Raw genomic sequence first — 23,519 nt, forward strand, 5'->3', positions numbered from 1 at the left:
TGGTTGGAAAAATTCACCCAATCGAAAAACTGGGGGGCAAGGGGACTCAATCAGCTTCCTGCTCAATCAGCTGACTCAGCTGGCTCACTTTGAAGCCTGAGGCTGATACAGCTGATACATGAGGCTATTAAAGTCACTAATTCTGTTTTTGTCCTGACCAGGTTCCTGAACTGCCTCCTGCCCAGATGCCAGGAAGTCAGTGCTGGTGCAGAAGCAAAGGTAGGGTTACGGGGGTACACATGTGAGGGAGGGCACATCCATGCTACATGGGTACAAGTGTGAGGGAGGGCACATCCATGCCCTGCGTACTAGACAGGGCTGCTGAACTACAGCATCAAGGGAAATCTAAAAAAGCACTTTTAGACATTTTAGACATGAAAAACTTGTCTGTCGTTGGTAACTCTTACCCGTTTGTTTTACAGCATTACAGGTACAACAATGGGTACAATAATAGGAACCACATAGTGTTGTTAGTTTTGGTGTTTGCAATATTTAAGATGGGTGTGGCCCCTCTTAATGACCAAGACAGGCTCATTACTTGTAGCTTTACCTTTGCTGTGTGCATGTCTGCTTACTGGGCCATAAAAACAAAAGAAAACAAAAAAACAGAAAAATAACACCACGTATTTACAGGCAGTACAGCATTCCCACCAGAAGTATCAGAACGTGGTACTGGTTGTGTGGTACAGACTTAGCAGTTGCTGATTCCTCTGCAGCCTGTTGTTACCCCTAGCAGCCTCAGGTATTAGCAGTGCAAGACTACAGCGGGTCATCCAGTCTAAAATAAAAAAAAATCAATGCAATTGTATTGATTTACAAGTTATTTTGGTTTGGCGTTACTAGGTATCAGAAAAATAATACTGCAGTTATTTCCGTGCAGCTCTTCACCTTGGCATTAGCACTCCTTGATGCTCAAACCACTAACCTGTGAGAAGCATGGTACTTGGTTGATGTCACCCATCTGGCATTTATTTGTTCCTTTATGTGGGGTGCAGCCCTTCCATGGAAGCAGTCTTAGGTTGGTTTTCTTACCCATAAAGTGGGAGTGATAGTATCAAAATCTATCCTTCCTTCTTGGCCTGCCTGAATTATTCATTTCTGCCAGTCATTTTGGGGCAGGGCTTGCCTACTCTGGTTACTGGTTTTCATCTCATGCAGACCTTTTACCACAGTTCCTGGACAAAGGTCCGGTTCCTCTGAATAAGCAATGCTTGGATGTGAATTCATTGTGATTTTTTTCAAGGGCCTTCAAAAGAAAGCCTTAATCTTGAAACTTATTTGAGAGACGCTGGCAAAGTGAAAGGCAGTCCCTGCTCAGCCATGCAAGACCTGAAGCAGAGGTCAGGTGGCCATAGACAAACACCAATTACCTTTGCAAAACACCCCAAGAGCTGCCCTTGAAGGGCGTTCAGTCTCACTGACATGTGGGACTCTTCTGGTGCTGGTACAAGTGAGCCTCTGCACACGTAACATTACTACTGAAAAGCTTAGGGGGAATTTTTCTTATAAACTCCTGAGCTTAAATGCCTTTTAAAAAATGATTTCAGCTGTGTAGAGCAGTATTAATAATATGTCATGGCTTATGTGTGGTTTTACTAAAGTTGGTCACTGTAGGTAAGCTTATGCCAAAAGCACTATTAGAAAGTTTATTTTTGTCCTGGCTGCAATTCTGCTCTTTATAGGAGGGAGTTTAGTTTTACTCATTTATGTAAGGAAGGAGAATTTTCCTGAGGATTTGAAAATGGAAACAATCTTTAAGGTGTATATATATACCTGAGAAACATTTGATGGAACAACTACATAGAGAAAGAAAAATGTGTTCTGGTCTACTTTCATCTCCTTCCACAACCAAACAAAATCACATCAGAGGTTTACTGGAACTGAAAAATAAAAACCAGAACTGAAGCACCAGATGGGGAAAAGGCGGAGCAGCCAGATTTTTCATACAACCTATTAAACTGAGAGGCCCAAGTTGGTCTTAAGTTTGAAAAAATATTGACTTTCTATTCAGGGTGGAATAGGAGAATGTTTATACACTATTCAGATTAAATATAAATCTATCCTTGTGGTTCAAGCTAGTTAATAACAGTTTGTGTTATTGCACAAGCTTCTTAATACCACTTGTGTGATAACAAAAGAGAAGGGAGTAAAGGTACAGCGACTGTTTTAGTTAAAAGGAAAGCAAGCAAGCAGCTTTCTCTTTTAATAATGCTACAACACTCTTTACAGAGGTCTGTGTTTGTTTTTCCAAAATGCTTTTCCAAGTAAAGCTGAGTCTTTTAATTGCAATGTCTCTTTACTGCATAAGCATCACATACCTTATGCAGACATACGTTCATTACGGGTTGCTTCTATACTAATTCTAGCGTTACTAACACTGCTGAGGTTCTTTTTAGTTACTCTGTCATACACTAGTAGCAGAAGTGCCACTAACAGAAGCTATTCCTTCTGAAGAGCTAGTACCTAAAAACAGACCAAGGAGAATAAAACAAAGAAAGGACCAAAAAAAAAAAAAAAAGATAACAGGGCAAGTTCAAAGTAATGAAAAGGGCTTAGAAACATGAGAAAATTATTTTAAATTATTAGTTAATTATTCTTATTATATACAGGAGAAAATTAATCTTGGAAGAAGCTTTGTAATGTTAGAATAACAAATTTTGAATTCCTTTGTATCCCATTTAATTTCCAAAAGGCACATTCTCAGCAGCATCCCCACGGTTAGGGTGCGGCTGGCATTTACTTGGAAAAATGAGTATGAATGCTAGCGCAATGTAAATCAAAGCACGGCAGAATCACTGAGGCCCAAAACAGACAGCTTGGGAGCCCACACCTGAAACATGTTCCCTTATTTGTCCTGTAGGAAAGCCCTGTTCCCATAGAATAGACTATTCTTTTTTCTGTGCTCTTGGGGTATCCTGAAGGCTCGCTACTGGCCTTCAATTGCAAAACTCTGGCCATGCCAAAAAGCTTGCAAGGTCAGAATTTAAGTGCACGTTGGCCTTCCACTACAGGAACCAGCTGGATTCAGGTTGTACACCGAGGGAGTTAATATGACGTGGCTGGTAAAAAGTGAAGCACTCACTCAAACAAGGGTTAGACACCTTTTTTCATCTTCCCATATATGTCCAGAGATCTAATCCTACAGACAATAATTACTGTCATTTTTGTACAAAATAACTTTGAGTTATGTGGAAGTAAAACTACATTAAAAACAATTCTTGCGTGGCCATGCATGTCATAAACCTGAGAGACTGGATTAATTGCTTCCCTAGTAAATATATCCTAAGGAATGAGGTACAGATAGGAGATAGCAATGACTATCCTGCATTTAAGATACAGGAGTGGAAATCCTGGGGGAGTGGATCTGGGGGTTGACTGTGCTACAAGACTTGCTACAGACTCTAAGCTCACTGATCTTTAATATTTGGCAAACTGAAGTGCTAAAGTGAACTCAAATGCTATCTAGTCTGTGATAGTTTTAATAGCATTTATTATTTGGTATTTATTTATTGTTTGGTAAATTGAGGTTTGTTTGTTTGTTTCATACAAGAACCTATTTAAGAGGCTGTAATCGTGGTCATCTCAAGTGCTCCTATTGCTCAAAAAAAATTACTGTAAGAAGTTGGCTGCTTAGTAAGATACAAACTATTACATCACACACTTTGCTGCTGCTAGGTGAAGTATTTAATGTTCAGAACAACTCTTCACTGCCTCATGATGCCAAGAATTTAAGTGCTCAGATGTCTAACATTATGTAAATTCTACCTCAAAGTAGGTTTTTTAAGAGTAATTTAAACACAGGAATATAAAATACAATTAATTTTGTCATCATCAAGATTAAAAGACATTCAGATGAGTAATTTTGCTAAAGAACATTGCTACGTATGTAAGAAACATGAGCCAAAAGATGTCTTAAGCTTCAAAGACCTGGCTCATCAAGTTTTTGCCTGAAGTTAAGGTTTAATCTCTAGCTTCTATCCAAAGTCATTTAGGAATGATTTCTACCCGACTGCCTTCTATACGCATTTTGTAGCTGTATTCCTGGTGCTGGGGCTGCTGCACGGAACAGGCTGACCAGCAGATGTCACCAAATTCAAACTAATTACACTCAAAGCTTCGGAAATCTTCAGTCCTCTGGAACTTCCCCAAAGCATGAGGAACCCGAGGGCACGAATACTCCCATTGCTTATTTACATGCCTGTACGAACTGTTACGTTCTGATCTAGGAGATGGGTGCCAAGCTGCTGACACAGAGCAGCAGGATGTAGCACCTGCATTTTCATAGGAAAATTCTCGATACCAGATTCCCTTTTTTTGTCCCTATGATTATGCTACATTGATTGCCAGTTCCTTGTTTAAAACTGTATTTTCCAAACCACATTAATTTTTTCCCCTAGAAAAGTAACTCCCCCGCAATTACCACTTAAAAAGCTTTATTGGAAGTTTAGATAGAAAAGGCAAGACTTTTTCTAAAACTAGTATAAACTATTTCAACTTGCGTGTTACCAAACTCACAAACTGCATTTCTTGGCATGACCAACTACCGCTTTGATGCTCCTCCGCAAACCATTTTAAAGATATGGAGCTTGCAATGTGTGTGTGTATGTGTGTGTATAGATATATATATATATATGCAAGAAGCTGATTTGTGGTGTAGAAAAGAGGCAAAACAGGCTAATAAGAAGTAATGGAGACAGACCCTGAGTCACGTGCTCTAGCTGTGCTTTTCCTTCCTACAAACACCAGAAACTTCATCTAATTCTTCACAAAACGGACTAGAAAAATATGTAGGAGCAAAAGGATTCAGAAGAGAGCATAAGTGATTTCAGATTTGTTTGGAACTCTTCTACCAGTATCTGGAAGGATGCAGGAATAATCTAATATGTCCCTACCTACCTGTACTGCCTACCTTGGATTCTGGAGATAGCAGAGACATTTGTGAACAGAAGGGCTGTTAGGTGCTGGGAAATGGGAAGGCCCTCTTCTCCCCAGCAAGCTGCTGAGGAAGTCCTTTGAAAACTGTTCCTCTGCGACGCTTTTCTTTTTTTTTTTTAAAAAAAAAAAAAAAAGTGCAGGTCGTACCTGCACTTTGTGTCCATAGATAAAATGAATGATAAACGGCTAATTTCCACCCCCAGCCACACTGATGACCAGAATGCCCCATTTCTCGTAGTGTTGCTTGCACAAAGAATTGTTTCAAGAGGGCTGAAAACAAATTCTCTTCTGTTTACCACAATTACAAGCAAGAATATTAGAACACATACCCGTGAAGTTCAATGAGACTGCACAAAACCAGGTGAATTGGCATTAGAAGTTTATCCACTTCAGAAATACATACGTTTGTATAAAAAAGGAAATTAACATTTACATATTTGCAAGTCTTCTATTATACAGGTAAAGAAAGTGTTATGTTTTATATGTACTGGATTACATAGGTATTTTTACAGTTGAAAAATCTTGAGAGTATCTGATTGCAAAAAAAATTTAAATACCTGAATCAGGACCCAAAGATATCATTATGACTGTCACAACACAGTGAAGTCAGTTATTCCCAGAAAGAGAACAATTTACTCTGTAAACAGTACTTACAAATACTGTAAGAAACTAGAACTTGCCTAAAATACAGTTATACACATTTTAAAAAGCCAACATTTTTTATGTGCTTTGTAGGCTGAGCTTACTTTACAGAATGGATCACATCAGAGCAGTGAACCACAGGGATACTCATTGAATAGAACTACAAATTATAAATATCCAATGATCTGAAATTTAAGTACTGCACATTCTTTAATTGATGCTCACAAAACCTATTATCGTGGGAGCAGAAATCATACGACTGATATCGTGTATGTCTGTCTCAGACAAAAGATAGGAACCAAGGCAACAACTGCTGGCTCTGTGTATCCTACTATTACATCTTATTACAAAAAATCCCTTAGGGATTAAATCCTATTTTATTGTTTTCATAAACAAAAAGTCGGTAAAAATTTTATGTTTTTTAAGCTGTGACCTTTTAATTTTAACGAGATCAAAACCGCCTTGTATAGACTTTGTAAAGGTAACAGAAAAGTGAATTTTATGCATCTGGATTCAGACTGACAGAAACCAGATAACTTCTCCTGTTTTATGATTTACAGCATTTTTTAAAGCAAGTCTCAAACTTGCTTTATTTAGAAATAAGATCATTTTTACAATCCTTTTGAATTAACAAAGTTATTTTCACAGGTCATTAAAACAGCTTTCTCCTCTTTATTAAAATTCAGGAGTAGGGCAATTTCAGCATGACTATCAAGCTTTGTTTTTAAGACCACCTGTCCCCAGAGTATTGGGGAATTAAAATTACAAGCACCCTGCTAACACCTATCACTTGATAGTGCTGATAGCAAGTTAAAAACTTTTATTTTTCCACACAATTACAAACTGCTGAGTGATATTTTCTCTCTCTCACAGCCATATTATGCATCTTCCTTTCTGGTTCAGATGTAAGGAATGGGACTCCCATAAAGCTAAATCAATATTATTCCAAGCCTATCTCAAGTGTTCACAATTAAGTAGGAAGTGGGATACCATAAGCGTATCAGTTGGACAGTTTCCCAATTGATTACTGCAGACACTGTAATCAGAAGTTACATTTAGGTTTGAGGTGGCTTAAATAAAGCCGCATGCATTTCTTGATCATCTTTACCTGTAGTAAACCAAATTATTTGCACAAAAGACTCGTTATTTACACATCAACTATACAAGTAATACAAAAAAAACCTCTCAGTTAAGCACCGATGCTGACTTAAGGAATAATACCTTCAAGTCAGAATATTAGTATTCCCCGTCACAAATGAATTCTGATGTACTTTCAGAAGTTTCTTGTTTCCACATGGGTTGCGTTCACAACACTTCTTTGTTCGTGTGGACATTGTTCTCCTCCACATTCCAAGAAGATTAGTAATAGCAGCAGTTTTAGAAAAAATTTATGAGTCCCGGACAGATTTCACAGAAAAGTCAGTTGAGATCTTTCTCAAAGTGGTCATCAAATCCACTGATCTGGATTGCAAAGTTTTATAGAGTTCATTAAATGGAGTCCTAGTTCACATGAGAACAAGTGGTTGAAACGGACTCAGTTTTTGTGTGCAAACAACAGGAAGTCCAGAAGTGGTAGGAGCCCACACTTAATTCAAGGGCGGTAAGGAACCTGGTTTTCCTCTGCATCAGTGAATTACACCAGCTGCATCACCTTGGTTTAGAGTAACCGTAAGGACACCGAAGAATCAGGCTGTCGTGACTAGGTAAGACGTGAGTGCTGTAGTATTCAACCAGACTCCCCATGTTCAGAAACATGATGTCTGCATCCAGGTAAAACTTGCTTTCCTGTTGTACAACAAAAACATATGCAGTCATTAGCAGTAGTTTCCTATTCAATGGTAAAAACAAACAAACAAACAAAAACAGCCACCACCACCACCAAAAAATCATTATCAGAACTTCGTTCAGACAAGCTGCTGCTTTGCAAGCTTGTCACTTAAACAAATAAGTCCAAATTAAACTCAATAATTTAGTAGTAATTCCTTTAGAATTTGACAAGCTGAAGTTTAGATTTGGACATCTGCAGCTACTTTGTCTTTTGTACAGTATGGCAATTGGAAGGCCCAGATCTGAGTACTCAAACTCTCACCGTAAAACAAATATTTGTAGATCAGCTTATTTTTACTTTTAGGAATGGGAAGAAGTTTCACCTTTGACTTGCTATACACGTACACACACGAGATTCATACGTAGATACACATACACAAGAAGTGCATTTTTAGCGGAGCTACAAACCTTTTCAAATATTCTGTAGTTTCTCACTTTTTCTGCTGATTGATCCCATACAACCAATACCTTAAAGAAAAATGCAAGATAATCAGTTCTGCTGATAATCTCTTCCAAGTCAATGCATTATTAAGGAATAAAAAATTCACTCAAGTTATGACAGAGTCTCAGATTTTCCTTCATTAAGGAAAGAGCATATCTAAGTTGTTAAGTGCTTTCACCATATAAAAGATACTGCATCTCTAACTCAAAAAAAAAGCTTTTAGAGGGTAGATTCAGCAATTGCAAGTTACCTTTCCAGCCTTTGTAGATGAGTTTCTAATGCAGTATAATCCATTTTGTGGCTGTCCCCTTGGGCTAGTAGCTTTGAATGTCCTAAAAATAATACAGCAATTACGTATGTTAGCATTTTCTGAATCAGATAATTAAGGTGTGTAGTTCTTGTAATTCTTATTGAAAATCTCTGTTTTCAGTTATAATAATTCGTAGTATATCATATCTGATAGAATTTTACTGTTCTAGCATCTGAATCAGTAAAGCAGCACAGACGAAAGTGTTTCTGTGCTTTCTGTCCCATTCATCCTGGCAGAACAGCCATTTCCAGATGGAATAAAATCATTTTGCAATTACTCTGTATTCTCAACTGATACATGAGGACTGACCTAACTCCCCCAGAAAGTAATTTCCATATTAAAGTAATTCAAATACTTTTCCTGTGTTTTAAACAGAAGTTACAGATCTCAAAGTTATTTTTGGACTACTGTTCAGTGCAGGATTTGTAGGACTTTAGGCAAGTGTTTTAAAAATCACATCTACCTTTCAACTTCGAAGGATTCAGAGGTATTAAGAAATACTGAAGTAGGCAGCCCAACCTGTAGGAAAATACAAAGAAAGTAAATCTCCACACAGGCCAATGAAAATACAAAATACTAACAACACACTATGCAGATAAGCTACAGCCATCAGTATCTGAATTAGTTAATGGTGCTTTAATCTTTACTTTATGCTTCTTACTCCTTTACATCAAATATTAGAATGCAGAATTTATCAAGGCATTCCTTAAAGCTGAGAACCAAGCAGCATTGTGTTTTCAGAAGGCTCTTTTTTCTCCTGAAATATGCCCCAAGCCACCCCAAAGAAAGCAAGAAAATCAGCCTTTTGAGAACGGATTGTCTGCTTGATCTTACTTTTTCGTAGTCGCCATCAGAATCATCACTCGCTTGATTTGGCTTGGAGGGCACTGCTGGCTTTTCAAATGAGAAGCTTCTAAAACTCTGCCCATCTGGTGGTGATCTCCTGGCAGAAACAAAACCAAAACTGAAGGACACCTCCTCAGGAAAGCAGAACAAATATACACAAAACTGAGGGGCTAATAAAACTAGAGCTAAAGAGGAAATTTCAGTTTAGGACTTGCCAGCCCTAGAATTACAGAATAATTTAGGTGTAAGGGACATCTTTCAACCTAAATTGTATCATTTAGTCCAAGCTCTTGTTCAAAGCAGGTCCAAATAGCTCACTGTATCCAGTCAGGTATCTCCAAGGTTGGAAATTGCACAGCCTCTCCAAGTTGACCATCCACAAGGTGAAAAGCTTTTCCTGATATCTACCTAATTTCCCATGATTTTTGTCTGTTGCCTCTTATCCTATCCCTGCAGATCTCTGAGGTCTTGCTCTGTCTTCTCCATCCCCCCATTAAGTAGTTGTAGAGAGCAGTGACACCTTCCTAAAGGTTGAACTCAGCAAGTTCTCTCAGCCTCTCCTCACATATTACGGGCTACAGCCCATCAGACATCTTGGTGGCTGGAGCCACTCTAGTAAATCAATCTCTTTCTTGTGCTGCCTTTAAAGAGTTTTGTTTTGTTTTTAATTATTTTTCATTTCTTTTTTAAAGGTGAATGATCCAAGGGGCAAAAATATTTCCATCTGCCTCAGCACCATAGCCAGTCCCACATCCCTTGCACTAAAGATGACCTTAATATGAGATGAAACATTTCCTGTCTCCAAAGAAGCCTAAAATTGTTTTTGTGGTTCAGTGACAGTGACATGAAGGTTTCTTATTCATTGTGATCAAAGGCTTTTAAGTCTAAAGCACACCTCAAAGCAGACTACAAAGATTCGTGTAATTTAAAAAAAAAATTGTCGACTGTTTCTTTCTGAATAATTTCAGAAGTGAAATTCAGTGCAAAGTTTCCAGATAGCAAATACCTAGGCAAACAAGCGTGCCACTGAGGAAAACAGGGATGGTGCTGGGAAGAACAACATGCATTGACAAGAATCTGACAAGTAAACTCAGTGGAAACTTTGATACTAGGTTCTATTTTTGTACTTACTGTAACTGGGGGCCTGAAGGCTTCTCTGGCCTCGGTTTGAATCCAGGATGCTGGTGGCCTGGCACAGGTGGCTTTGGAAGCACTGGTGGCACAAACAGTCCAGGTTTACTGTGTTCTTTTGGCACCTTGCTCTCTGCTGTTCTTTCAGTTAACTGGGACAACTTGGGTTTACTGCTTGGCACTGGAGGAGGAGTTCGTGGTGAAAGGTTTAGAGTTTTTAGCTTCTCGCATCCTTCTGGAGTGTTGAGAACGTGCGATAGAGGCAGAGGTTCTGGAGGCAGCGAGCAAGATTCTTTGCTACACGCAGGCTTTTTGAAAAGAGGTAAAGGGGGCACAGGGGGTGGCTGTTCACTTGGTCTCCAGTTTGAGGATTGAATCTTTAGATTACATTCAGCTCGGGGTTCTCTCGCACTGAAGAAATCCTCTGGTTTGATGTCAGGTAGGCTTCTTTTAGGAGGTGGTGGCGGTGCTGGTCCAGCAGATTTGCCGGCAAAAGATTGTGATCTTGATTCAGAGTAGGCAGCTTTTCTGACATGAGGAACTGGTGGAGGTGGGTAGGCTGGGGGCAGGACCAAGATATCTGCACAAAGAAACATCCAGAAAATGTGGCATGTTGAGGGGAAATAAAACGTGTCAAGAAACTAGGCTCTTCAGGTTTATTTATGTGATTTAATATTATGTTATTAACACCTGATCTGACAGTTCCTGAAATGCTGGATAAACATTCAGCTTTCAGCGTAACTGAAACGTTGCATGTAGTGAACACCTGCAATTTTATTCAGGCATGGCTTATGTCAACTTGGCACAGATTTTTTCCTTTCTTAAAAATAAAGAACAAACCACGCTAACAGCATTACCCCTCTTCCTGACTGATGACCTTAGAAAGGTCCTTCCACGGCAGGAGACTTGCCAGAAACCATGCCCTAAAAGGCACATAACACTTTCTGTATATTGTTACTCCTACTACTAGGCCCTTTTGACCTCTCAAAACGTCAAAAGTATCTTTAATCTCTCTCAAGATTAGATACCTACACATTACTTTGGTTATTTTACCACCTGCATTGCTTTAGATACGACTAAAACCACAACCTGGCATTCCACATGAATATTACCTTCGCTGCAGGCCTTTTGTGGGGCCTTCGATGAAGGGAATAAAGAAATCACTTACCATCTTTCACTATGTCAGAAGTATCTGGTTGCAAGTAAGACTCTTCCTCTTCCTCCTGGTCATAATCTGCAGACAAAATTCAGTGTGTCAGACTCTGACAAGTACTACTGGAACCAAGTAAGAATATTTATTGCTTTCTAACAACTATTTTTCATTAAAAAAGGTGGAAAAAAATGGGAAAAAAGTCTACCTCTCTCACATATTACATTTTCCTCCATCTTTCAAATTAAAGTACATTTTCTGGTGAAACTTTCTAGTGGCATAGCCTTCCTCAGAAAAAAATCACATTGGTTACAGAGGCACAGCTGCAAACTGACATACTGGGAAAACTAATTGGAAGAGTAAAAACACAACAATCCAAAAGCAACCCTATCACAAAAACATTTATGATGTTGCAACATGGATGCCTAAGCAAGCCTCATGATCTACAAAACAAGTAGTTGTTTTGCCTTAATCTGGCAACAGAAAGATGCATCACAACAAATAAATTATTTCAGTGCTGCCTTTAACTGGAAGGCAGGATAATCAAGACATAAAAAGCATGCTACTTCTAGGCAGTAATTTCTCATCATTGGCTATGAGAGGAGCCTTAAGGACAATGCATAGTACTTCCCCAAAGAAATACGTTAAAAAAAAAAAAAAAAAAAAAGAGAGAGGTTCTGATAAAATCAGTTAGCTGTTCTAATTTTCCTTATTTGAAGCCCTTCTGAGCTTCTTCAAATGTGATTCCCATCGTATACATCCCTTCCATCCCGTAAACACTGAAGTCCTAAACCACAACTCTATACAAAATGCTGATGAGTCTGTTTTCCTCTGCTTTGCAACAATCAAACCGGATTTCCTAAAGAATCAAGCTCCCACTTTTTTTTTTTGTCCTAGTCAGGAAAAAGGGCCAGGAAATTCCTTTCAGGAAACGGGATTACTTGCTCCAATCATCCCTGCCCTTGGGGCAGAAATTTAAGAGAGCAGATGGGAAAATGCCTACTTAAAGGGACTATCTGAACCATGAGGCAAGTCTTCTCATGCTGGATTTTACTGTGTTTCCTGGCTAAGAAGGTAATTGTTGAAATACGCTGGGAATACCTATCTGACAGGCTTCCTATAATAACCTCATCTCTAATTACAAAATAAACACACTCAGCCAGAATTGTTTACTGTGAAGCAGCTCCAGCAACAACCAGGTATCAAACAGAATTGAAAACAGACTCTGCTAAGAATGAGATTCTTGGAGCTTTTCTTCAAAGAGTTACTCAGTTTGAAAGTCTTTAAAGAATGTTATCCTATGCACTTCACGTAGACCATTTGTATGCCTAATGTGAGATCTTCCTGAACTGGGAGGGTAAGCCATTCTCTTTCATACTAAGCAGACTACAACACAAATGAAACAACATCCCGATGTGAATTACTGCTTCTTTTGCAGGACAGGTGAATCAACTTTACAGACAATATGGGAGGCAGCTAGCTCCAAAAGGTCTTACCACATTGTCAAAAGATGTTCTTAGGACATACTTTTAAGTGACTAACATCCTACTATTATAATTATATTAAATTATTGTCAATAATATTCAATTAGCATCAATTATAGCAAAGACTTCCACTACAACCTACGGACGTACTCAAATATCTCATCTTTTTGCTAGATCTACAGACTTTCCAGCATGCAGTCTTAATAGAAAATTAAGATAAAAAAAAAGATTGTATTAATATGGGGTCAGACACCTTGCAAGGCCTGAATTTCTGTAGTCACCCTTTATTTTTTACTACTGGTTTTGATATTAAATTACAGCAATTCTATGCACCGTGTAAAAATAAGAATTCATAGTTCCTGGATGCAAACTGGATCAGATAGTGTGTTTAAGCTACTGGAATGGTATGGGATACTGCAGAATCCACAAGAAAAATCAAACAGTGCTTATAAGTGTCTAAAATTGTCACCTTCATTATCTGCTGAGTGGTGAGAATACTTGATATCAATGGGACGTTCTACTGAGCCGTAGAAACTGTCTGCATCAGAACCAGAGTCACTGCAAAAGAAAAGACAATCCCTTTTGCATCACTGTTATAGGTCTTGAAAAAATTAAGACATCCCTTAGCAGGACTGCAAAGTAACACTGGAAATGCAGAAGCAATCTAATGCTGTAGCAACAGCCAAATATGTTGCTGCTGTTATTTTTATTTTACGCATTTTGATTTCTCTTAGCAAAAAGATTGATGTTCCTATTGGGACTCTTTCAACTCTTCACTAGGTAGGCCTTTCGTTCTTGGGGCCTATTGCACCCATTATTATTTGGCAGTAAATAATTTGTAGGTGCAAAAGCCAAAACCAACAAAATCAAGAGCTAGCGTGAAAGGGAGAAAAAAAGCATATAAGGATTAAGGCTTCATACCTGAATTCTGTTATTGTTTCTTTCTTATCATGGTAGTGATCGATTTCCCTCCTCAGGGATAGCATCCAATTCTAAATAAACAAAACCACAATGTTTAACACATCATTCTTTAAATCATTACACAAAGATGCACAGTATCTTTCCTCTGCATGGCCAGAGTGGCTGTGCAAGTGAAATATTTATGACTTTATAGAGCTATTGAGAGGACTTGCTAGTCAAAATGTTTTGACCATTTAAGATCCTGTATGAATGTATTAAAATATTGAAGTTTTGATTTGTGAATTTAAAGCTTTTACTCCTAAACCCGTGTACTTGCTCATAGTCTGCTTATGGGTAGGAGACTTCACTGAACAGTTTTCATATTTCATCAAAGGTTTACAACACAAATACTCATTCATTAGCTAAAAGTAAAACCAGGAATGTGAAGAAAACTGTGACATCTAGTATGCCACTTTTAGCCATTCCCTAAATTACCACTGGAATTCTCACTCAGTTAAAATTTCAGACATGATTTTCAGATGAGTCCAAAGAACTAGAAATACAGATTCAGGTTACAGCTGCATGTCCAGTTCATATAGATTTTAGGGAAGTCAGGATTCGCTTTCTTCTTTTATGCTTTAATTTTCCTTGAAGTAGAAAGGTACCTTTCTTTCATCTTCAGATGAAGCAGAAAAAAACCACGTCCTGTGCTTCTTGCTAATGTGAACTAACTTGAAAGGAAACACGTTGCTTGATGTTGTCTCCTCAGCTGCCCGCATAACCCTGAGAAATAGAATAACCAATATATTAGCGTCTGAATCTGTAAAGTTAATTCTGCTGTGCAAGTCACAAAGCTCAGAAAGCAGTTTTACCTGCCAGTTATGGCTGAAAATAAGTCCCAAGCCCAAGAAAACACCACCAAAATGCTAATATGTGCATTTGTAGTACTTTTCAAAGTGGTATAAAGGATAACGCAAGAGTGCTGACAGGAAAAAAAGGCTAAACCACCAGACAGACATATAAACAGATGTTTTGACTGGTTCAGTGAACAATTTTAATGACCTGTGTTAATTTACAAGCTTCACACCATGTCTGTGATCCATATTTCAGAAAGGCAGAGAAGAAATGACAACACGGGTTTTCCAAGAAAACAAAGAGAGCTAATATTAAAATTTAACTTAATTTTTCCACTTCTGGCTTATAAGTACTACCTTACAACACTAGATCAATGCACGTGCTTAAAATTAATATTTTTTTAAAGTTTAATTCAACCTCTTCCACAAACTATGTTAGGTAAAATTTTTTTTTTTTTAATCTTTTCCCCCAAGGATGCTCAAATGAGAAACTTCTGCTCTATCCTCGCAGACACAAAAAACTATTTGGAAATGCATGCTATAAAGCTTTAGAAAAAAAATTAGGAGACTAAAGTATTAAGACTGTGGACAATCTGAAAGTACTCAGCACAAGCCATAGAGAAATCTGATCTAGGTTTTTACAATCATTATTGGAACTTTCCTTCTGTTTCCTAAATTTTTTAACTTGCTGATTTCCTTACATAATACAAGATTTCTGTAAGTCCTAAAGAAGGTGGTTTGTAAACCTACAAAAATTAAAAAGACAGTTGACTTTTGGTTAGGTACCAAATCAAAATAAACATGATTTTGGAAAGAAATTAATAAATAAATAAAATCCCATCAACACTGTAGATGGCACTAAGAGCAAAATTCTTTCAGAATTAGCTATTGCATCTTTTTAGAACCCCAACCCCAATTTGAAATTGCATGCTGTAGTTTTCTGCATTTGTCCAGCCTGAAACAAATCTGCAAAAGGAACTACAAGTTATTTTACTTGCTAATTTAAGACTAACAGGGATGTTAATACAGGAAATACCCATCCTACAGCTGGGAGGGACAGCAATGCTTCCCACATTCTGAGTCACTGGACAACTCAGCACTCTCTCACCTGCTGTCCACTCTTAACATTTAAAGGCTATTGAATGAAACATCCAAAATGCAAGTTTAGGGAACCTTAGGGCAATTTGTTTTCACATAGCCTCATGCAACCACCCAGTCCAATAAATGAGTTTCTTTCATTTATTTTTCAATAATGTTTATGTCTGTGCATAACACTAACCACAACCTGGTCCCAATTCCAACCAAGGTCTCTACAGGTTGCTAAAACATAGATACGTAAAAAGAAATGAGCAAGTCTCTAGCATTCACAAATTCCTTCTCATTTTGTATATAAACATGATTACAGAAGTTAGTATCGTGGCCAAGTTATAGTATAGGTTGCTTAAACAATTTCATCTTTACTTTTTCTTAGCCATAATATCCTAAGCATCATTCCCAGAAAATATGTCGTGCTCACGTAAAAGCCCTCCCATTCTAACAAGAGACTTCTTTATTCCACAAGTTTGAGAACATCATGCAGTGCAAGGATAACATACGTGTATGTAAATACAATAAAACTGCAGGACCAATAACGTGGTATTTCTCTACATTCTGTATCTGATCATTCCTTTCTTAGCATCAGTTGCAACAGCAGTTTCCTAAGGTTCCCATGGCAGGTAGGCTTCCTGTACTCAGGAACATCCTGAGGGTACCAGTTAACTTGAAAGCCATGTATTTGTCTTCAAGTCAAGAAGCAAATATTAAAATTTAGTGTGGAATGCGTGGAATTTAGTAGTGGAATGAGTCAGACATTTTTGCACATGCATTCTCTCATTTGTCACTCCTGTAACTGATTCAATTTTGACACCAATTAGTGTCATGGAATCAGGAGATCTGTAAGTGTTCCTTTCTGATTCCTTTCTGTTTTTTTTGATGATCATTGAATCATGAGAGAACAAAGATCATTTGTCTTGAAGAATCCACATCTACCTGTCTGTGCAAAGCCTGCATTAAATAAGGAACAAGCACAAACCCATTCCAATGGTTGCAAATTTAACAGCATTACTAGAGAAATTACAAAGGATTAAGGGTATACACTTGCAAAGTACAGAAAACATCATATATGCAGTTTGAAAGACACAGATCTCTTGGAATCTGAGACCACTGCTTAATCCAAACAACAGCCACAATTGAATTTACCTGTTCAAAACGAAAGGCAGCCCCCACCCCGTTAAGAAAAAGGCCCTTAGGTGTTAAGGAAGTTCTTTGGAACTCACCTGTTGTAACCATTCAAAGAAAATGCACCCTGTGGAGATGCAGATGTGCTGCTCTTAAAGTAGTAAATACATCCCTCGTGGATAATCACGAATCTCAGTGGCCCTGAAAAGATAAAGAAAAAAGTGAGCAAGATACAAATTCAAAGGCAGTACTTTACTCAATTCTTACACAGTAACCCTCCCCAAATTAAGAGGTCCTAATTACTTCTATAAATCTTTACAAAAGGGCACAAGCTATTTGAGTGGCAGCTGGCTGGTGACCAGTCGCATGCAGCACTCCATGCAGAGTTTCAGGACTGAGGGCAGTATTTGCTTCCCTCATTTGAGAGGCAGCTGGTCAAACAGTTTCAAAAGAAACCCAAAAGATGGCAAGGCTGACTTCCACCTGGGTTTTTTTTTTTTTTTTTTTTTTTTTTTTTTACTGAAGGAACAAGCTGACATAAGAGTGCAGCCCAAAACAAGATGGGAGGAACGTAGCCACAGGCTACAAATACATATTTATGTTCACCCCAAAATCATAATAGCATCTCTTTATTCTCAAAGGTGGCAATACATACATACATAAAGCTGGCAATAAAATGGTTGTTTTTCTTTGTTAAAGCTAGATGAGTGCCAACACTTCTCCTCCTTTTATCAGACAGTAATCTTTGCCCTTAGTTGTATAAACACAGTTCAGTTGTAAACAGGTATAGCAAATGAACAGAATATAAATAAATCCAAAGTCTTAACTTTTCTCCAAGTAAATGGGTTCTGATTCCAGAAGTAATTCCTGCTATTAAGTACAGCCTAATCTCGGCAGTGAGAAAATTTCCACTTCACAATGTCAGTACAAGATAGGGATATTTTTCTAGTATCAAATAATCAACTGTAGGAAAAGCTCAGCACTAATTTCCTTCAGAAAAGAGTATTCTAAATTGATAAATATCCCATGTTTCTGTCTTAAAATCTTACTTCTGAAGGCCTTGACAATAGATTAAACCAAACCCAACAAACTCAACCACAGTATTTATAATCTAAGATTTACAATTCCAAAATAATTTGAGCAAATTCTTTCAATACACATCTTTCATACAAATACTCCAATAAAATTATAATCCAATACAAAGCAAGATGAAGACTGCCTTCATAAAAGAGCTCGTTAACAGGAAATGTGTTTATGGCCCCAAAGGCAAGGATTTAAAACATTTAATTTAGTTAATACCTCGTTCAACTTACATTTCAAGATCTGCAGCTGGGTGCCTCCTTTTTTATGAAGATATCCTGATTTGGTCACTCCTCCAGGCATCGTCAAAAGGTTTTGTGCTCCAATTGCCTTCATTGGCACTGGCCAGACCTGTTCTTCTGAGGCCATCGTTCTGCAATTTACATTAATTAAGAACAGTTTCAAATTTAGATTTTACTTTAGGAAATGAGTACTGAGAACCAAAGCTTATTTCCTTAAGCAAGTTTTCCAAACGACTAACATGGTTCAGCAGTCAAGTATGCACCACAGACGGGGGTGTTCATAGATTCCAGGAAGTTTGCGAGGTATAAAAAACACGGCGCAGAAAGTCCCGATTTATTTTTATGCAGTTCTCAAAAGTGATTGACGGGCGTTGAAACAATAGAAGAGTGTTCAGTAAATATTACTGAGGTATTTATATTTTAAAGTGCCCCAGATGATAACAGAATTAATTGAGGCAAGTGGCTAGAAAAAAAAAAAATCAACTTCTCTAAGATTCTCTACCACCACGTGTGGACACAGAATATAATTTTCTGGACAGCGAGGGAATCAACAGTCAGATTTTACTAACTGTGGCATGCAATACTCCTTACCCCTCACACTTACATGTTTTATTCTACATGACAGCATTAGAATATTATCTTATACTGAACGTCTTACGTGACCACATCCAGTGCAAATCAAGTTCATCTCAGATTGCTGCAAACAACCACTTAATTTATATATCAGTGATCAATGCCATACTCCACCAAGCACTTTTGCAGTTACCGCTCTTTCTGCTATCATCTTACAAAAGTTACCAAGAACACTATTTTTTTAAGCAGCAGTTTCTTCTCTCTGATATATCACTGAGCCCCTTCTTCAGCTGGCAAAGGAACTGGGCTAAAAATCCAACTGTGTAATAAATAAAAACATGCACGAACTGAACGGACAGAGTGACCCAGACATAAAATGGTCTCTCATGCTCAGGTGCAGGGCTATAGACCTCTGCTGGTAAGGGGCAAACTAATGAAATTCCTTTGTGAATAAAACCAGTTAATTAGTCCTTAAGAAATTAATGGTTTAGAACTGAAGAGCTTCAAGTGAATCCTGTTTGCTTCTCCTTTCCTGGTAAGGGACAGTAACTGAGGTCATCAGCATAGCTCGGTGCAGGAACCTAAGAGCCAGCAGTAAAGTACACAACCACTGCATAAGCGTCACAAAAGACTGATGTGCAAGTCGATTGACCTTTCAATGGATCAACCTAGGATTTAGTATGATCCTCTCATCCCTTGCTGACAATGCACACGTGGGGAGGGGTGGAAATTACTAACAATTTATACCAGGGGAGTTCAAACTCCATGAAATTCTTTAGGCAGCCTAAAAACTTAAATCACAAACATTAGGTTTTAGTCCCCCAGTTCTATAAAACAGGGTCAAGTGGAAAAGACAGGATGCAAGACTCCAGAAAGGTTCTCACACCTAACACGATGGCTTCCTAGTGTTCCTCCAGTACCTTCCTACTCACCAAGAGTTGTTACCTTTGCTGTATTCAGCTATATCCTTCCTTCTGCTAGAGCTCTTCCCCCTCCCTGGTTTTATTACACAATTGAGATCTTTCCAAGCTGCGTTATGCCTTCCTCCTCCTTGCAGCAGTGTATTAACGGGCCCAAGAAGTGGCTACACACAGCTTTTAAGAATTAATAAAATAGTTAAAGAAAAAAGAAAACTCTAAAACTCTAAAAGGAAAAAAGTCAAAAAGAAAAAAAAACACAAGGAATCCTTCAAATTATTTACTCATATATTGTAGAAGAGTCAAAGTGAGGAAAATAGCATTAATCAGCTGGCTGCTGTCATCAAACAACACTGCAGTGCTGCTAAGAGTGATTTCCTTCAAATGAGGAAGACAAAGGCAAGTCCTGAGCTCCATTTTTCTTTTAAGAGCCGGCACAGCAACATCCAAACATATGAAATTAATTTACAATTAAGTGATTTCAGTTTGTTTCTAGTTACATGCAGAAAAAAAAAAAAAAAAAAAAAAAAAGATTAAGCAAAAATGGAAACTTTTTATTCAGCCAGATACACTCTGAGCTCAGTTTTCTTGCTCTAACCCTAGCATTAGTCTCAATGCCATCCAACAGTTTTGAGATCATTTCAAGATCGTTGTGGGTTTTCAAATGCTGTGTGCTTGTTCTACAAAGAACAAGAAAAGCCTTAGGACTTAGTGTTTGGAATGAAACACTAATCCCTGTGTTATTGTACTTAGGTTGAAAACACATCAGAAAAGGAAGAGTTAAATACCTCGGGGAGGTTATCCAAAACAACCAGCAAGCTGAGATTTCTAGGACCCGATGACAAACACTGGGGACAAGGGTATCCCTCCCTAGGTAAATACAGAAAGCACAAATATTTGACTAGGTCATGGTGGCCTTCTGCACGGGTAGCTACTCACTGAACTGTGCCTCGGTGCTGCACTTTCTTCACCTGCTGAAAAGCCTGAATATCAGGAAGACAAAAAAATAAATCATGGAAGCAGAGAAACAAAGGCGTAAAGAATCCAGTTCTACGGTGTGATTACAGGATTTAACTGAGCGGGAAGGACGGCAGAATATCAGGTTCTGCTTCCTCTATTCACAATCGTTTTTTTGTTTCTGACTACTTACAAGAAAACGGCTCTGAGAACAGAGACCAAACCTTAACACTTCCCCCTCCCAACTGTGTGAACAAAAAGGTGTGGCTGAACCCCATGCAGGCAAGGACATGTTTTATGAGTTTAAGAGACCACCAAATACCAGGTTTTCCAATGGGTTTAGGGGCAGCTGTGCATAAAAGCATATTTTCTGGGTCTCATTGTGGCTTTTACCACTTCTCATCACATGTGTAGGCTCCTCAAGCACTTTCAGACCAAAATTACACACATGCAGGGAGGACACTGGTATTCAGGATTGAAACATCTTAATTTGGTCAAAGATTGTCTTTTTTTTTTCCTCTTCTCCTCTCCACCCCCACCTTTTTTTTCTAACAATACAGAACTATCCTAGAAGGACAGTAGATGCTGTTTTCCATCATTCTGCTGGGACAAAGCTGTCAGAACCATCTATCCACAGGATCTTTGTTGTAGGGGTGGGATGAAGGAAGAATGGATGCTCTTAAAGATTTTTCTGATCTTAGCATCGCTACTAAGGTCGTCTTTAGCTCTCTGAAATGGCTCCTTCCACTCTTAACTTCCTGTTATAAAAGTTTTTAAAATCTACTGCATGAGGAGCGGATCAACGTCCCATTATGAGCTGCACTAAACAGCAAGCACTGAAGTCGTTGCTGTAGAGCCTGTGCGTTCTGTGGTCATTCAGAACAGAAAGATATTTCCAAGATGTGTTTTTTATCCTGTTACATTCTCGCCCTACAAGCCAAAGACCCCATTACCTATTTGCAGCCCAGGTGCCTAAGCAAAGCCTCTTCCACTGAGCAGACACCAAAGACAACAGAAAGCCCACTACGTGCCATCGGGGCCAAGCCATGTTCTCTGATGCCAGTCCTGTTAACTGACACAAGGTAACATCACTCTTGTTTTGTGCAAGCCTCATTCAACAGCCACCTACTCGATTCTTATTCCCACTCTTGTCACCAAGGGACTAGATGCATAGTTTTAAACTGAGTTTTCCATTAAGTCCCCAATGCATTAGAAATGACTATTAAAAATACCTTCTCCCCCCTGCCCCCCCCCCCCCAAAAAAAAAAAAGCACTGAAATGAATATCCTGAACCAGAGGAGGATGACAGCAGACAGCAGAAGGGCTTCTTCCATCACTTTGTTTCTCAGAAGATCCACATGGCAATTCTGTGCCTGCGAGGGAGATGGCAGACACTAAAGCATAGCAGGAGAGACACTGTAGGAGTCTGCAATGTATTGCTGATGTGTGAGTACAGCCAGCCCAAGTCTACCTCATATGAGTGTACCTTTCTCAAACACTACCAGGATGAACTGCTTTTTATTTTAGATAACAGCACCTTCAAAGTCACGACAGCGTGAAAAAACACGAACTTTCACACTTCATGGCATACACCTGGTAACTCTGGTCTGATGCAGAAGTTTCTCCTAAACCATAACAACACTTACCAAACTCAAACTCTGAATGGAGAGCAGCCTCATGTTGTTGTGTAGTATGCAAATGTACACACCCGTGAAGTAATTTTAACCCATCCCCTCAGTCAATGCATAGAGAAAGCTAAATTTGAGTCTAGGGCATAGCTGCACAGGCTAAAAGTCCCTCCACGAGTACAAGTACAATTCTGCTGCATAAAAAAATCTGGAGCACATTATGGAAGAACACTTACCCCTTCTGGCCTTAAGAGCTGTTGGTGTTCAGCCCAATTAAAGCAAATACAGGCTGATTCAACTAAAGATCGCATCCTGGAAGAGCCATGAGCTCTCAGTTCTTACTGACCTTCAGCACAAAATAGGGCCAATGTGTTCATTCCCATGTCTTGCAGTATAGAGGCACAAAAACACTTTACCCTCATCACTGAAGCTACAGCTGCCAGAAGTTATATTAAAAGTTCTCACTTGTTACAGCAATATTTATGGTCTGTACTGGAGCCCAGTTTGCTCATGCTGCAAACAAAAAAACTGCCTCTGAAGCTGCATTAAAAGAAATTAAATCTGATCTTAAGTTGTCACAAGAATCTCTATGCAAATTATGTCTGAGAAAACGTTGGATGTTGTGAGATAAAATGGAATTTAATCTTCAAATTCTATTTTGAAAGTAAAACCTAGCAAAACAGGATGCCAATCTCCTTCTGAACGTAACTTACAGTAACAAACGCATTCCTCTTATAATGCAGAGGAAGACTGGAATTTCAGTCTCCACAAAAGGCTTAGCCAAAAATGAAGCAACATTGCACATACAGCAAAACTAAAATAAAAGCTTCTCCAATTTGCTCTCAGCAATTCTGAACAGAAAATAATTCTCCAACTCACCCATCTACGCATCTACCATCTGTTTGTAACACTGTTTTCTGCAAAAATTTCAGGTCTCTTTTCCATTTATTAAATATTGTCCAGTATTGCTAAAATTCTCTTTCACATTTCTCCTGCTTTTTGGGGTTACACGTTCTGTTTCTTAATACTTCTAACAGCCCCTTTCACAATAGTCTCTCAGAAGGATTAACAGCACAGCACAAACACTCCAAGAAGAAATAAATCTTACAGGACAAAGGAAACAGAGAACTCAGCCTGACTGAGATGCATGTTATAAATACATTTACTCAGTTAAACTTGCTTCAACTTGCTTTTCTCTTCAGGTGAGCATTTCCAACCAACACTCTCCATTCCCCCCTCCTCCCTTTCCAGTTCTTTACCCTTGAATTTTCTGCCTAAGACACACAAGTTAAAAATATTTTTCCTAAATACAGTTTTCTTCTCTTAGTTTTAGTCTGCTCTATGCCTAAAAGAGGAAAGAAGACAGAAACACAAGCCAGAAACA

General features: G+C 38.5%; 1 protein-coding gene across 2 annotated transcripts in view; it reads right to left on the reverse strand.

Annotated features, from left to right (window-relative positions):
* Positions 1-5,345: 5,345 nt before the first annotated feature.
* The window catches only part of SH3BP2 (SH3 domain binding protein 2), a 37,006-nt gene continuing 18,832 nt past the window's right edge, over positions 5,346-23,519 (reverse strand). For both annotated transcript variants that reach the window (XM_032187510.1, XM_032187509.1), the window contains 12 exons: positions 18,052-18,191; positions 16,837-16,939; positions 14,333-14,450; positions 13,689-13,759; positions 13,237-13,325; positions 11,302-11,367; positions 10,134-10,713; positions 8,991-9,099; positions 8,620-8,675; positions 8,097-8,178; positions 7,813-7,872; positions 5,346-7,362 (listed from right to left, as the gene is read on the reverse strand). In XM_032187510.1, the coding sequence (XP_032043401.1) occupies positions 7,225-7,362; positions 7,813-7,872; positions 8,097-8,178; positions 8,620-8,675; positions 8,991-9,099; positions 10,134-10,713; positions 11,302-11,367; positions 13,237-13,325; positions 13,689-13,759; positions 14,333-14,450; positions 16,837-16,939; positions 18,052-18,187 (1,608 nt within the window). In that variant the 5' untranslated portion in view covers positions 18,188-18,191 and the 3' untranslated portion in view covers positions 5,346-7,224. The remainder of the gene's footprint in view (positions 7,363-7,812; positions 7,873-8,096; positions 8,179-8,619; positions 8,676-8,990; positions 9,100-10,133; positions 10,714-11,301; positions 11,368-13,236; positions 13,326-13,688; positions 13,760-14,332; positions 14,451-16,836; positions 16,940-18,051; positions 18,192-23,519) is intronic.

The sequence above is a fragment of the Aythya fuligula genome, chromosome 4 (assembly GCF_009819795.1).
Source record: "Aythya fuligula isolate bAytFul2 chromosome 4, bAytFul2.pri, whole genome shotgun sequence".
In the NCBI taxonomy this organism is placed as follows: Eukaryota; Metazoa; Chordata; class Aves; order Anseriformes; family Anatidae; genus Aythya; species Aythya fuligula.